Below are 15,980 nucleotides of genomic sequence, written 5' to 3' on the forward strand. Positions count from 1 at the left end.
TGACAGTACAAAGCTTTTATGTACGATTTGGAATCCACCATCTGCCAGTTGAACACACATGCTATAATTATATGGACAATACATGTACTTAATTAGTTAAATACTTGAACATGTGGCCAAGTTAAGTAGCAACAAAGTAATTGTATCACTATCAGTATTACATTGTATCCAAGTACCAGAAATTAAATTGTGCTGGCCTAACTCTCAATATTCCAACTGAAGTCTAAATAATGGTTTGGAAAAAATAATTAACACTTTCAAGATCTATGATACGAATGAACACATTGGATAATGCCCCAGTGGATAATGATTTCACATGAACTTGACAAGACACACGTGCAGGAAAAATTATATCCATACATCCAGCCAAGGAGATAGTAAAGTAAACATATATACAGATTTCACCTCACTTTTTGAGTAAGCTAAACATTATCAATTTATATTTACACACACTACATGTATGTTCACATACACACACATATACTTACAAAACAATTTATTTTGAGTCAGAAGTATCATGAGCCTTTGAAAAAAAAAAAATGGGATGGAATTAAAAACGAAAGAACTACTTTGTTGCAAAACAAACACAGTAAATATGTAAAGGAAATATGATTTGCAGTCTCTGTAGTCTTCTTCTTCTTCTTCTGCGTTCGTGGGCTGAAACTTCCACGTACACTCGTGTTTTTTGCACGAGTGGAATTTTACGTGTATGACCGTTTTTTACCCCGCCATACGCCGTTTTCGGAGGAAGCATGCTGGGTATTTTCGTGTTTCTATAAACCCATCGAACTCTGACATGGATTACAGGGTCTTTTTCGTGCACACTTGGTCTTGTGCTTGCGTGTACACACGGGGGTGTTCGGACACCGAGGAGAGTCTGCACACAAAGTTGACTCTGAGAAATAAATCTCTCGCCGAACGTGGGGACGAACTCACGCTGACAGCGGCCAACTGGATACAAATCCAGCGCGCTACCGACTGAGCTACATCCCCGCCCGTCTCTGTAGTCTAAGTCTATAATGATTTACCATGGTACATGTGCTTCTGATGAAACCAAGTGTCCCTACATTGCAGGTGGCCTGTTCTGACAGGTATGTTTCAGTCAAGATAATAGAAACAGGGACTTGGAAAGGTGGCCTGTTCTGACAGGTATGTTTCAGTCAAGATAATAGAAAAAGGGACTTGGAAAGGTGGCCCTTTTTTTGGCAGTTGTCTTCTCATCAGAGGGATCTCACAAAAGTCGCATATCGCAGGTACCATCCCCTGCAGACTATTCGGAATTTCACTGCAGCGAGAAAAAGTCTCAAACACTGGTCTTGGACAGCTCAATGATGAAATCCCATTCTTCTGCAATACAAATCCAGAACAAGTAAAAAAATCTGTCAAAAAACAAGAAATAAAAAAAATGAGAATGGTAAGTATGGGACGTGAAAAAAACGACACTCATTGAGCCTTTAAACATGCATATTGATCTTCAAAGTGGGCAAACAAGATACACGACATTCGTCGCTTTTGAAAAAGAGTCGGGACAGAAAAAAGACGTCTTTTCTCCAATGTTCTCTTGACTTCTTTTAAGAACATAAACAGACTGATATGTACATCGGAAAAGACTGTTGCTATCTATATGACCTAAAAATCAAAAATGGGGGGGTCCACTTTACAACTTATCACTAACTTATTACTAACCTTGTGAAACAGGCTGAACAGAGAGCCTGGCGCGAGTGAAGAGCGCCATGTTTTTGAGAGGCCCTCCCTTGGCAACATGATCTTGGTGCAAGCGCTTGAGCTCCGACAGTGGCACGAAGCGATCCAGCGGAGCCTTGTACTTCACGTCAACCATGTACCACTTGGGGTTGTCTGGTTTGCTGGAACTGAACAATTATAGAATTGGAAATTATTGCACAAACACGATTTAAACGAGAAAATAATAGTAATTTGTTCTACTTAACGTGGCACCTGAATACATTTTTTGTTTATCCGATTAAAAGTTAGTAAGAACAGTCAACCCACGCCTTATTTTAACACACCTTCAAATTTTATCTTTGTAATCTCAACCTCTTTGAAACACTACCCATTTCAACCTTTCTAGCAGATGAACAAAAAAATGCCTGAAGCTGAAATTCTGACAATTTCATTCCAGCAGATATTCATGTGCATTAACTTCACCAGATCATGGTTTGGACTACACAGTCCGGATGATCTACGACCCAAAGTGTTAAAGAAGGATTCAACGTAAAAAGTATGGGTCGTGTGTGACCCACGTCATCCGAAGGGAGATACACTTTTTACTGCCTCTTTGCAGAGTATGGGTCGTACACAACCCACGCCATCTGAATAGGGATAAACAGAGAAAATTCCTACTTTAATTCCATATGGGTGGCCCACGACCCACATCATCCGGACTGCCCAGTTCAAATTACTTCATTATTTATTTAGTTGTTTACAAAGATAATCCTTCAGAAAGTGGTCGATGGGAGGGTCCAATGGTGTTTGAGGATTGTATGAAGTCTTAATAAAAAAAAATCCCAATAGAGATACAGACTTTTGTGAGGCTTCTGAAGGTTAACAAAGCAACAGTTGGAACCACAACATTTTAACATTCATCCAAGGGTCCTGGTTACTGTGAAAGTTTGTATACATCATACGTGTCAATCACCCACACATACATCCACGCACAGTGAGATTAAGAGAGGTGTGCAGCACAGACTGCACAGCTACTAAACCTGTCATAGTGAGCATCAGACTTGTCAAACTGGGTGTGGTCATGATACCCAGACCTGACGATCTGAAACAGCCAAAAAAAAGCTAACAATGGACTCCTCTCATCTAATTATTATGTCTGTTAGTCAAATAATTCATGTTAATGTTATCAAGTTACGTTAATGTTATTAAGTTACACTAAATCCAACCACTCATCTGACAAACTAATCATGAGCATAAGATACAAAACCAATGTCAACTCAGAAGACATGATGTGACAGTTTAACACTCATACAGCGGAATCCTCTTTTTGTTTTAAGACCCTAACAATAAATGAGAAAATCAGGTCTTAAAAAGGAGAGTCTAAACGTGGAGGTCAATTTGCAGGATGTCTTAAAGGCACAGTGCAGCTCACAGCCTTCGTTTTGCGTTTTTGCTGCAACTGAGTGCATTTACAGTTCAAAAATCCTCCTATGGTAGTAAAACAAACCCAAAACTACCCAACGACGACATCTGTGAAGCTCGACAGTTTCTTGTTCACGCGAGTGCATAAATTAACCTAGTTATTACGTCGTGTTTTGTCGGAGTTCGATTCAACAGTGATTCCGGCCTCCATTTTGTTTTACACAAACTCATGATGACGTCTGACATAGTTTGCTTTAGTGACGTGTCTTTTTGTGCATGATGTGGTGATCTACCTGATCTAAATTTAGATCCAAAAATAGGTCAAGACCAGCCGGGTCCGAGTACAAAATTAATTCGTAAAAAAATCGCAGTTCTTGACTCTTTGGGTGCAAGTCAATGAAACTTGGTAGTTCTTCTAACGGATAGCTGCTTGAGGTATGACTAAAAGCCCCAGGACCTCCTTACTTACTTACTTAGGCCATTATGAACCCCCGGGGGAGCATAGGCCATCGACGACAATTCTCCATCCGACACGGTCCTGGGCTGCCCTTTCGATCTGGCTCCAGGTCTTCCCCTGCCTGTTGATCTCTGCTTCAGTGTCTCGTCTCCAGCTGTTGCGCGGCCGGCCTCTCTTCCTTTTCCCTTGTGGATTCCACTTCAGGGCTTGCCTCGTGATACTGGATGTTGGCTTTCTCAGGGTGTGCCCTATCCAGCCCCATTTCCTCCGGAGAATTTGCTGCGCCGCTGGTTTCTGGTCAGCTCTCTGCCAAAGGTCTTCATTTCGGATTCTGTCCGTCCATCTGATGTTTAGGATGCGCCTCAAGCAGGTGTTGACAAAGATTTGGATCTTTCCCAGCATGGTCTCTGTTGTCCTCCATGTCTCACACCCATAGAGAAGAACAGACTTGACGTTTGAATTGAAGATCCGAAGCTTCGTCCTTTGGCTAGTCTCCTTGGAACTCCAGATCTTCTTTAGCATGACAAAGGCTCCCCGTGCTTTCCCAATCCTTGCTTTGACGTCCCTGTCCGAGCCTCCTTGTCCGTCAATGATGCTCCCCAGGTAAACAAAGGACTCCACTTCCTTGATGGGCTCCCCATTGATCATCACCGGATTGTCGGCTATGGTGTTGGTCTTAATCAATTCGGTTTTCCTCTTGTTGATCTTGAGTCCTACACCGGCTGATATTGTCTCCAGGTGAGTAGTCTTGTCTTGCATTTGGGCATGGTTGTGGGAAAGGAGGGCAAGATCATCCGCAAAGTCGAGGTCTTCCAGTTGATCAAAGAGTGTCCATTGTATCCCATTTCTCCTGCCTGCTGTTGTGGTCTTCATGATCCAGTCGATAGCCAGAAGAAATAGGAATGGTGACAGTATACATCCTTGTCGTACCCCCGTTTTCACCTCAAAACTGTCGGATAGCTGGCCAGCATGTGCGACTCTACACTTCATATCCTGGTAGGTGCCCCGGATGAGGGAGATGAATTTCTCTGGAATGCCGTAGTGCCGCATGAGTTTCCACAGTGACTCTCTGTCCACGCTGTCGAAGGCTTTCTCATAATCAATGAAGTTGATGTATAGAGGAGACTTCCACTCCAGCGACTGCTCCACTATGATGCGTAAACTGGCAATCTGGTCAGGACAGGATCTGTTCTTCCTGAAACCCGCCTGTTCATCCCTGAGTTTGGTGTCAACTGCCTCCTTCATTCTATCCAAAAGGATTCGGTTGAGAACCTTCCCTGGCACGGACAGCAGCATGATCCCTCGGTAGTTTCCACAATCTCGAAGATCCCCTTTCTTTGGAATCTTGATGATGATGCCTTCTCTCCATTGAGGTGGCACCTCTTCCTCCTCCCAAATCTTGCCAAACAGACTGTGGAACAAACTAATAGATGTCTCCATGTCTGCTTTGATGGCTTCTGCCGGTATCTCATCTGGCCCCGACGCTTTTCCATTTTTTAGTGACATTATGGCTTTCTTGATTTCCTCCTTTGTGGGCTTGTCTGTGTTGATGGGCAGTTCTGTCTCTGCTGGTCTGATGTCCGGTGGTGCTGCAGGGGTGGGTCTGTTCAATAGCTCCTTGAAGTGTTCCGCCCATCGCTTCATCTGATCGTCTGTCGTTGTTATTGGATCCCCATTCTTGTCCCTCACTGGTTTGTCGGTCTGCTGAAATTTTCCTGCTAACTTCTTGGTCGTCATGTAGAGATCTTTCAGATTTCCCTGTCCTGCAGCTTCTTCTGCCTCCTTCGCCAGGTTGTCTATGTAGTCTTTCTTGTCCTTCTTTATTCCTTTCTTTACTTCTTTCTCCGCCGCTGTGTACTCTTTCTGTGCCTTTGCTTTGCCTGCTCTCGTTCTGCTCTCGTTCCTCGCTTTCTTCTTCTTCTTCCTATCTTCAATTTTCTGAATGGTGTCTGCAGAAATCCATTCCTTGTGCTGCGATTTTTTCTTGCCCACCACTTCCTCGCAGGTATCCTTCCACATCTTGCTGTAGTGTTCCCACTGGCTCTTTATGTCTGCCTCATCTTCTTCGATCATCCCTTGAAGTGGCTGGAATCTGTTGGTGAGGCTTATCTGGAATCTTGTGCGTACTTCTTCATCTCTTAGCATTCCCACGTTGAACTTAACCCTAGCGTTGTTTGAGCTGTGGTGTTTCTTTAATCGCAGTCTGACTGTTGTGGTAACTAGCTGGTGGTCTGTGTACACATCTGCTCCCCTCATCACCCGTACATCCATCCAGGATCGTCTGAACTTTTTGTTGATGCAGATGTGGTCAATCTGGTTCTCTGTGACGTGGTCAGGTGAAATCCAGGTGGCCTTGTGTATTCGCTTGTGGGGGAAGACGCTTCCTCCTATCACCAGTTGGTTCAAGGCACACATCTCTGCAAAACGTTCTCCGTTGTCGTTCATCTGTCCCAGTCCATGCTTCCCCATGATGTCCTCGTATCCTGTGTTGTCCCCTCCAACTTTGGCATTGAAATCTCCCATCACCAGCGTTATATCTCTGTCCTTTATCCCGTCCAGGACTGCTTGTAACTGCCGGTAGTAGTTGTCCTTCTTTTCCACGTCTGGCTCATCGTTTGTTGGGGCATAGCACTGGATGATGTTCAGGTTGATGTTCTTCTTCTTGGTGGCAAACTTTGCTGTGATGATGCGGGGGCTGATAGCTTCATAGCCGATGAGTGCTCTCTGTGCCTCCGGCGCCAGCATCAGCGCTACGCCTAACGTGTGTGGGGCTCCTTCTTCTTGGTGTCCCGAATACAAAACTTCTTCTCCTGATGAGAGTCTCACCCTTCCAGATGTTGTCCACCTTGCTTCGCTTATTCCCAGTACTTGGATCTTGTACTTCTTCATCTCTCTTGCTACCTGCAGTGTCTTCCCAGCTTGGTACATGGTCTGCACGTTCCAGGTGGCTATTCTCGTTGTTCGCCTGGTGGTCAGAAGGGGGGTCGGTCTCGCAGCTTCCTTTCGGCTTTCACTGTTGGACGTCATAGATCTCCTTGATGGAGACCCTTCCTCCTCCAGGCATGTGTCTTGGATATTTGTCGTTGATGCTTCTGTAACGTAGTCTTTTTCTAGGCAGGGGTGTTGACCCTACGCAAACCATTTTAAACTCATGGGGGAGCTGGTCTAGCTTAGTCTGCCCTCTATCCTTTGACCTGTCCAGCATGGGTGGCCCTACCAGGAACATTTGCTCCGGCTGGCATAGCTCTCCGGGTTATCGAGATACTCAAGCCCCCACCCCACGACAAGGAGTAGACCGTGTGGGGGCCCAGGACCTCCGTGCAACTGGATTTGACAAGTTCAGTACCTTTAACCACAAGGCCACTGTGCCTGTTAACCCTCAAATGCAGAGTACAGTGGAACACCCCTTTCAAGACTTTCTCCATCATATGGCCACAAAGCTGAAGCTAGTTCCCTCCCCCCCTATGTCCGTGTGGCAAGAATCAGACAGCAGAGCACATCCTGCAGGCTTGTCCATACCACGGTGCTCCGAGGGACACCATCTGGCCAGAGGAGACAGCGCTACAAAAGAAGCTATGCGGCCCCAAAGAGGACTTGGAGAGGACAGCACGTTTCGCCCTGCAGTCCGGACTGACGATCTAACAGCGAACGACAAGAAGAAGACTTCCTCCCATTTAAGACCCTGGTTTTTACATTTAGTCAAGTTTTGACTAGATGTTTTAACATAGAGGGGGAATCGAGACGAGGGTCGTGCCCTGTATGTGTGTGTGTATGTGTGTGTGTGTGTGTGTGTGTGTGTGCGTGTGTGTGTGTAGAGCGATTCAGAGAAAACTACTGGACCGATCTTCATGAAACTTGACATGAGAGATCCTGAGTATGGTATCTCCAGACGTTTTTTTCATTTTTTGGATAAATAGCTTTGATGACGTCATATCCGGCTTTTCGTGAAAGTTGAGGCTGCACTGTCACGCTCTCATTTTTCAACCAAATTGGTTGAAATTTTGGTCAAGTAATCTTTGACGAAGCCCGGACTTTGGTATTGCATTTCAGCTTGGAGGCTTAAAAATTAATTAATGAGTTTGCTCATTAAAGTTGTCATTAAAATCGATTTTCCGCAAACAGACTTAAAATTGATTGCATCGTATTCTTCATCATATTCTGAATCTAAAAATATATGCATATGTCATGTTTACTCTTAAAATATGATCACAATTAACGAAAATAAATTAATTAGTCTTACGATCAAAATTTAAGAAATCGATCCAAAAATGATTTCATCTTATTCTTTATCATTTCATGATTCCAAAAACATATAGATATGATAGGTTGTATTCAAAATAAGCTTCGAAAGTTAACAAGAATACAGAAAAGCGCGCTTTCCTGCTTAGCACAATACGCTACCGCGCTATTCTGGCGTGTTACTTTCACTGCGCTTTGCACGTGGAAGGTGAGCGATTTCCTTCTCACGGGGATTGACGAAGCTGTACTGTCTTGGTGAAAAACTACAGTGCGTTCAGTTACATTCCGTGAGTTCGACAGCTTGACTAAATGTAGTAATTTCGCCTTACGCGACTTGTTTTTTTTTTTACACTTTCCATTCTCTGCAAATTTACCTCCCTTTTAAAACTCCCTCCTTTAAAGGCATATGTACGCGCTCCCGTGTTTACAAAGTGTAGTTTGCCCATAATAGATGTCAAACGCACCATAAGACCATGTAATGACGATATGTCGCCATGCGCGGACCATATACATGCATAACAGCTTGTTCTAGCCTCTGAAAAAGTGAGGATGTCAACAAAGACGCGGAGTTATTTCCCTTGCGTCAACGTTCCCTCTGTTGGCAAATCTATAAATAGGACGATCTAGATCAAAATAAAAATTCAAATATCTCAACATTTAAGGGGTCCTAGACCACAATATCTTGCAGGGAACTTAATTTAGCATGTCTCCAGCTGTTGGTAAAGCAATTAGCGTGTATAGTCATCGAGTACATATGGCTTTAAGGTCTCAAAAGAGAGGATCCACTGTACCATGGGTGTGTGTTGGCACATGCGTGTGTGTGATTGTGTGTGTAATCATGTCTGCTAACTCCCTTTTTTGTCAATGCTTTTCTGTATTCCTGAACAATTTTATCTGGTTGAACGTGCACAAGTTTTTTAACGTAAAAGGCTTAAAAAGCAAAAACTGCACTACAAATACTGACTGTGCAAACTCCAATGATGCCCGGCTCCTTGCAGTTACTGTGATAGAAAAACGTCTGATGTCCCTCCTTGATCTCGTCTCGCAGAAAGTTCCTCGCCTGAAGAAAACAAGCAAACAAATCAGGTGACAATGAACCTGAATTCGACGGGCGCACTGGCCGAATGGATAAGACATAGAGATTACACAACGTCATCGAGTGAGGGACCGAAAAATATTGAAACTCGAGGATGATTTTTTTGTGGTATCAACCGAGACCGTAGGTCGAGGTTGATACCACACAAAAAAATCATCCGAGAGTTTCAATATTTTTTGGTCCCTCACAAGATGACGTTTGTGTAATTTGTGTATACAATGATAAATTGATTGTATACAATGATCAATCTCTATACCTTCCTGTCACTGGAAGCAGCAACACTTGAAAGCATAAGTTCCCTTGACAAACGTCATTTATGATTGGCGTCATCTATGAATGACGTCACTGTCTAGACAAGACAAGTGCCGGTATCGGCAAACCTTGTCGCGGCAAAGGGCTATGACCCGTGCCTTGATACCATTGAGATCATAGGAGATGCACAGCAGTGCCGATACCAGGTTTCTTTAGCTTCACTTTAAAATGATATCAGAACGATAGTTATTCACTTGAAAGTGAACACAGGAGAGTTGTATACACCAGAGTCCTATGATGAAGGTCGTGGGTTCGAATCCCTGCCCGCGCCTGGTGGGTTATGGGTGTAGATTTTTCTGATCTCCTATGTTAACTATGAACAGACCTATTAGTGCCTTAATATCCCCCTTCGTGTGTACACGCAAGCACAAGACCAAATGCGCACGGAAAAGATCCTGTAACCCATGTCAGAGTTCGGTGGGTTATAGAAACACGAAAATACCCAGCATTCTTCTACCGAAAGCCGCGTATGGCTGCCTGAATGGCGGGGTAAAAACGGTCATACACGTAAAAATCCATGCAGCTCTGGCAAGTACGCACACACAAAAATAAAGAATACAGTCTAACTTAAACTGCCATAAGTATGTTAGTAAAGGTGCTTAAAAGCACACATATTATTTGACAAAATAAAATCAGACAATAAGACAATAAAAGAAAAAGTCGAAAAACAGGGCTCTATCGATATCAAAAATGTTTTTAAAAATCCATTCACATATTTCTTGCCTTTATTTTTGTCTGTGGCAAGGAGATCAAATAAATTCCACTCACTTGGTAATTACGTACGCCATCCCAGTGTTCAGTTTGATCAGGGCAGCTTTTAAGGTCATCAAAACCAAACTGCAGCAGAAAAAGTTCTTTATTAAAAAAACAGGCATGAATTTATATTGCATTTAAAAAAAAATAGAGCATTTATAAACGTATCTTATCGTTATTAGTATAGTTTGGGGAACCCAAATGGGCAAACGAGCTCACACGTAACCAGAACATTCTGGAATGCTGAAGAAGAAGAAGAAGAAGTACAGTATCTGTAAGGAGTGTATGGGGGTGTGCATGTTAAAGCCATATGTACTCGATGACTATACACGCTAATTGCTTTACCAACAGCTGGAGACATGCTAAATTAAGTTCCCTGCAAGATATTGTGGTCTAGGACCCCTTAAATGTTGAGATATTTGAATTTTTATTTTGATCTAGATCGTCCTATTTATAGATTTGCCAACAGAGGGAACGTTGACGCAAGGGAAATAACTCTGCGTCTTTGTTGACATCCTCACTTTTTCAGAGGCTAGAACAAGCTGTAATGCATGTATATGGTCCGCGCATGGCGACATATCGTCATTACATGGTCTTATGGTGCGTTTGACATCGATTATGGGCAAACTACACTTTGTAAACACGGGAGCGCGTACATATGCCTTTAAGTGTTATCCACACCAGGACAAAATTAATACCATTACCAATGGCTTTTATGCTATATCATAATATGGCTGAATAAATTCGTGTTCTTCTTGTTCTTGTACTCATTCAATGCTGTGTGAACTGCCATACCTTCATATCAATGCCGTTTTCGATTCGAGATTCAGGTTCTGATTTCATCAGCCAGTGAGTGTAGACTGGCTTATCTACTTCTCCATTCTTCCCTTTCACCTTGCCCTTGGCTTTGAAACTGGAAGTAGACTTGGATGCAGCTGTGGTTAGCTTCTGTTTTTTGGCCGGTTCTTTGGCACTTGAGTCTGTGCACGCAGGAAACAATTATAATATTAATTATTATATCATCACCACATATTTAAAAAACAAAAAAACAACCATTAGGCCTAAAAAAAAAATAGGTGTGGTTACGGTAACCCGACCTACCCTATTTTTGGGGGCCGACCCTATAACTTTTTATTACATTTGTCAAAAAAATACCAAAAAACCCAAGTAAACGAGTGCAGAAAACGCAATGAAAGCGAAAGCGCCCGAGTCGCACACTTATTTCCCTGTCAAGTAGGTTTAATTTGTACACATTAGAAAAAAAAGTTTAAAAAAAAAAAAGTGATTGCCTACCTTCCTACCCTATTTTTTTTGGCTATGTTACCGTAACCACACCTATTATTTTTTTGGGCCTTATGTAGCAGAAGTATAATGGTACCGCGTTCTTCAATGACAACATCCGGCGGATGCGGTATGAAGTCGTATTTATAAGTCTTTGACAAAAATCTTTGCACTGGCAGGACATTGCAGCAATTACAGTTTGCCTAGCTATTTCATCTTAACCCTTAGGCTGGTTGTCGCGACATATGTCGCGCTACTTTACGTATACTGTCACCTGGTTGTCACAACATATGTCGCGCTACTGGCTCAGTCTGTTTGGTCGGTTCCGATTACCTCCCATGGCTGTGAAAACCTATATGACCGTTTTTTGTTATTTTTCTCTCTGTTATTGTTAATTCACCAGTGGCTATGTAACATGTGTTACAGAATTGCACCAGTGTAAGGGTTAAGACAACTTTTATACATAATTATCCTTCTCTTTAGTTGCAAGTATCATTACTATCAAGTACATAACCCAGTGATCCCCCTACACAAACTGACCAAAGAGAATGCCGGCACTTTGTCTGGACAAGTGTCTCACTCTCCTGCTACTGCTAGAGAACAGCTAACAGTAACACACGCACACAAAATCTCTCAAAACTGGACAATTAAGGGCAAATTGAGTCAAGGGACTCATCAATAATCACAGGAAACTGGGTATTTTACTTCTAGGTTTTCGGAGTCAAGTAATACTACTACTACTACTAAGTACTACTAGTTAGTCTAGTACCCGCTGAAAAAGTGCAAGTGCGAACTCACCACACTCACTCGCTTACCCGCAAGGAACCTGTGCGTACCACGAGATCCGTAAAACGTCGGTCAAATACACAAAAGGGGGTACACATTCAAGAACAGTGTCCAGTGTATTCTCTCAAGCAACGCTCCGGCATTCACTTGTGTCACTTGGACATGAAAACAATGTCTACACTGTAACACAGACTACAGATTGAATGAATAATATGGATTTCAGTCTAATGTATCGCTTCTGCCTCAGTTTCAACACACTACGGTCTGCATAGACTACATTGAAACACACTATTCTTGAAAATACAGAACAAAATCCTCACCAACCTCAACCATGGCTTTCGATCAGGCTACTCATGTGAGACACAGCTCGTCGTCACACTTCAAGACCTCTGCAGAAACTACGACAACGGTAATCAGACCGACATAGCCATCCTGGACTTTTCAAAAGCCTCCGACACTGTGCCACACTCAAGCCTGCTGTATAAATTACAGAGTTATGGCGTGAAAGGCAACCTGCACAGCTGGCTGCAATACTTCCTGACGAAAAGACTGATGAGAGTGGTAGTCGACGGAGAGGAGTCAGTTGAAGTCCCTGTAGATTCAGGCGTACCACAGGGTACCGTACTCGGACCGGTCCTATTCCTCTGCCACATCAACGATTTGCCAGCGTCTGTGAAGTCACAAGTGCGCTTATTTGCAGATGACTGCCTCCTGTACCGCACCATCAACTCCTACAGTGACCACCACATACTCCAAGCCTGAAAACCCTGGAAGAATGGGCAAACACCTGGGGCATGCGCTTTAACGCAAAGAAATGCTATATCCTCAGCATCAGAAACAAGTCCAGCTTCTTCTATAAGTTATAACCTGGACAACCACATTCTTGAGAAAGTCAATAGCAACCCCTACTTAGGCGTCACCTTTACTGACGACCTCAGCTGGACCACACACATTAACAAAATCGTCAAAAAGGCAAATTCCACCCTCTGCCTACTTAGAAGAAACCTCCGTTCCTGCCCCCAAAGCTGTAGACGTACTGCCTATGTGTCCCTCATCCGCTCAACCCTGGAGTACAGCTGTCTCGTCTGGGATCCGTACAAAGACGAGCAGCCAGATTTATTACCCAAAACTACAGGAACCGAAACCCAGGATGTGTCTCAGAGATGCTCAGCAGACTACAGCTTCCCCCACTCCAGGAACGCCGGAAACAACAGAGACTCACATTTCTTTTCAAAGTGGTCAGAGGGCTGGTCCCCGCAGTACCCCCTGAGAAATTTCTCCAGCAACAAAAATCAAAAAGACAAGTGAAACAACGAGTGAACAAAGACTTTACATCATCAGCCACAGTCACAAATATCACAAGAAATAACAACCAGTGCTTTACTGTGGAGTGTACTAAAACACCAGTGTACAGATACTCTTTTTTCACAAGAACAGTTATTGACTGGAACAACCTTGATGACAACACGATCCAGTCGTCAACGGTCAACGAATTCAGAGGAAAACTGCCAACCGCTGATTAAAACACAAAGTGCTCTCCCCAATTTTTCCGCCAACGCACATTCCCAAGTTTGGGACCTGTTGGCGTTATTTATCAAGATCAAGATCAAGATACAGTAAACTCACTAGCGACTGATTAAAGTAATGAATGGAAAAATACATCGTGATCACCTGCGACTTTTCTTTTCTTCCTTGGAGGCATGATTATGTCAACTTTCGATTCCCGCGTTCTTCAATGACAACATCCGGCGGATGCGGTATGTAGTCGTCTTTGCGCATGTCTGTCAAGCAAATTCCAACATGTCTGCTACCTGTGCAGTATTATAGGTACAATAGGTTCTTTCAGACTGAATTACAAGATTTGGGGGTTACCTGTTTCTGTGAAACATGTAAAATACAGAGGTAAGTAGTATTTACCTCCATAACTATAAGATTTGGGCTTTTGCTTGGTTGTTTTTGCTGTCAAAACGGAGGTTTTTCTCTTGTTGTCATGGAAGCTTTCAGCTGTTTTGCATTCCGATGACAATTTAGGTTACAAACGACCCTTTTTGCTCTTGTATTTTGTCCTTTTGAATAACATAAAAGTTTGTCAAACTTTGTATACGTTCCTTATATGCAGTATGATCTTATGTTCTATCCGATCTCCTCGATGCACACTTTTGAGTTTAGTTGGTTCTCTTATTTGAAGAACAGAACTGCATTGTAAGATCACACAACTTTGTCAAACTGCAGGTAACATAGCAGAGCAAAAAAATTGTGTTTTGGGCCGGTGTGACGTTTTCATCTTTCGCCGTGTTGATATTTCGTTTCTCGGCCTCGTTGATCTAGTATAAACTCTACACTGAACAAAAAAACACCCTTCGATAGTACTGATGAGCGACCTTGTGTACCTTACATTCATGGGGCCAAATTTGTCCAACCAATTTGTTTTATTTAACTTAGAAATTTGATTCATCCTAAAAATGTTTTCCTTCTTACTCAAGAGACGTAACCACTCAGTACACATTTTTGAAGAATTCGATTTTGGGGGTGAAATCTATTAAATTTTACCACCAATTTTCTTCACATGCAAGAAACTGACATGCTTTTCGTCCATAAATAATTTCACTTCTTAATTTTACCAGGAAACAACATTTCAGTCTTGAGTATATGTCGAGGGCGAAATATGTACACAGGCAAAAGATGAAATCGTGACACCGGTACTACTTGTCTCCGAAAACTCCAAAAACCTCATCAGAAATTAAGAAAATTTGTCCTTAGATCGTGTTTTGTTACATATTTGTTTTAAATCATAACTTATATCTGCAACTTTCACAGTTCACGGCTTTATTTTCGTGTTTGTGAGAGGATTAACGAAGGAGCGGAAGCACTAATCACATAACGTCATCAATACTTGTGCTTTCGAGTAGCAAGAGTTACCAACTTACCTCCCTTGCATTGAAATCGATGCATTGACTTTGTCAAAAATCCGGCTCTAAACACAAAAATAAGGGTGCAAATAGCATGAATCAGGCATGACTTCTAATAGACATGTCAAAAACTTCAATTTGAAGTTAGATTTAGTCATTTTAGATGGGGTTTTCAGGAGTTTTGGGAGGTTTTCAGGGTTTTTGGAGTCAAGTAGTACACTTTTGGGCTAAGTTAGATTTGTTTCAGAGCAATACTGTGGGTAAGATAAAATGTAAAATAGGTAAAGATCGAATGAAAAGCAGAACAGGCTATATATATGTATGCTCATGAGAGCATAACATATATATAGTTTATTTAAACTACAAGCCTAGTATATTCTTTGTGTAACAGACAACTCTTCATATTAGATTTGCATCATAATCAATTTTACCCCTCCCCCCTTCATTTTTCATTTTTTTCATTTAATTCATTTTTTTGTGTGGATATATGTTGTTTTTGTTGCATCTCGCAGTCCTTACAAGCAGTATTTGTTTGTTTTAGTCTAGAAGATAAAAAAATAAATAATGGCTATGAAAACTACAATTGTGACCCTCCACCACGAAATGAGTCGCATGTCACCTCGCGCGGTTCTGCGCTAGGCTTAATATAAGTCCGCGGAGCGTCTGGTAACAGTGTGAGGGTCACCTTAGTCACAGGCTTATAACTCAAACAGTTTTTGCTCTTTTCTAAAACGGTTTTCACCACTGGATAGAGCATAAAAAAACTCTTTAGGAAAATGTAAAAATATGAAAATCATGCAAAGGTGACATGCGACTCATCCCGTGGTGGAGGGTCACAATTGGTTAGTTAATTTTGAAAAACTTTTTTTTCTTTATCTGTTGCAGGGAGCTGAGGGTCAGAAAACCACAACAAATGGCGCTTGCATGTGAGAGTCCAATGTCACAAAAGTAAGTTGAGAAATTCCTAAAGAAAATAAAAGGATTTTAAAATCCATATCATAACAGAACACAATTAGGTTCTTCGTGAAGATTAATGAAGATA

At 42.3% G+C, this 15,980-nt stretch overlaps 2 protein-coding genes across 3 annotated transcripts in view; one reads left to right on the plus strand and one right to left on the minus strand.

The window, feature by feature from the left end:
- On the minus strand, window positions 1–13,855 carry LOC138971011 (thymocyte nuclear protein 1-like). 2 transcript variants are annotated; one of them, XM_070343608.1, is made up of 7 exons: window positions 13,701–13,855; window positions 10,758–10,942; window positions 9,978–10,046; window positions 8,766–8,861; window positions 2,724–2,785; window positions 1,687–1,871; window positions 1–1,347 (listed from the first exon to the last, which is right to left on the minus strand). In XM_070343608.1, exons 1-7 carry the CDS (start codon window positions 13,729–13,731, stop codon window positions 1,304–1,306), a joined length of 672 nt encoding a protein of 223 aa, XP_070199709.1. In that variant the 5' UTR covers window positions 13,732–13,855; the 3' UTR covers window positions 1–1,303. The 2 variants fall into 2 exon arrangements, with proteins under 2 accessions (XP_070199709.1, XP_070199710.1); XM_070343609.1 differs by lacking the exon at window positions 13,701–13,855 and adding an exon at window positions 12,059–12,204.
- LOC138971010 (dynein axonemal assembly factor 1 homolog) overlaps window positions 13,824–15,980 on the plus strand; it is a 14,933-nt gene continuing 12,776 nt past the window's right edge. The window contains exons 1-2 of the mRNA XM_070343607.1: window positions 13,824–13,931; window positions 15,824–15,886. Of these exons, the coding sequence (XP_070199708.1) occupies window positions 15,852–15,886 (35 nt within the window). The 5' untranslated portion in view covers window positions 13,824–13,931; window positions 15,824–15,851. The remainder of the gene's footprint in view (window positions 13,932–15,823; window positions 15,887–15,980) is intronic.

Source organism: Littorina saxatilis, linkage group LG7 (assembly GCF_037325665.1).
Source record: "Littorina saxatilis isolate snail1 linkage group LG7, US_GU_Lsax_2.0, whole genome shotgun sequence".
Lineage (NCBI taxonomy): Eukaryota > Metazoa > Mollusca > Gastropoda > Littorinimorpha > Littorinidae > Littorina > Littorina saxatilis.

Excerpts from the sequence above, each read along its gene's own strand:
- LOC138971011 (XM_070343608.1), bottom strand. The coding sequence starts at position 13,731 with ATGCCTCCAAGGAAGAAAAGAAAAGTCGCAG. Across the intron at positions 1,872-2,723 it reads TCTGATGCTCACTATGACAG|TTCCAGCAAACCAGACAACC; the intron begins GTTTAGTAGCTG and ends ATAATTGTTCAG. Across the intron at positions 1,348-1,686 it reads TGTTCAGCCTGTTTCACAAG|AAGAATGGGATTTCATCATT; the intron begins GTTAGTAATAAG and ends TTTGTATTGCAG.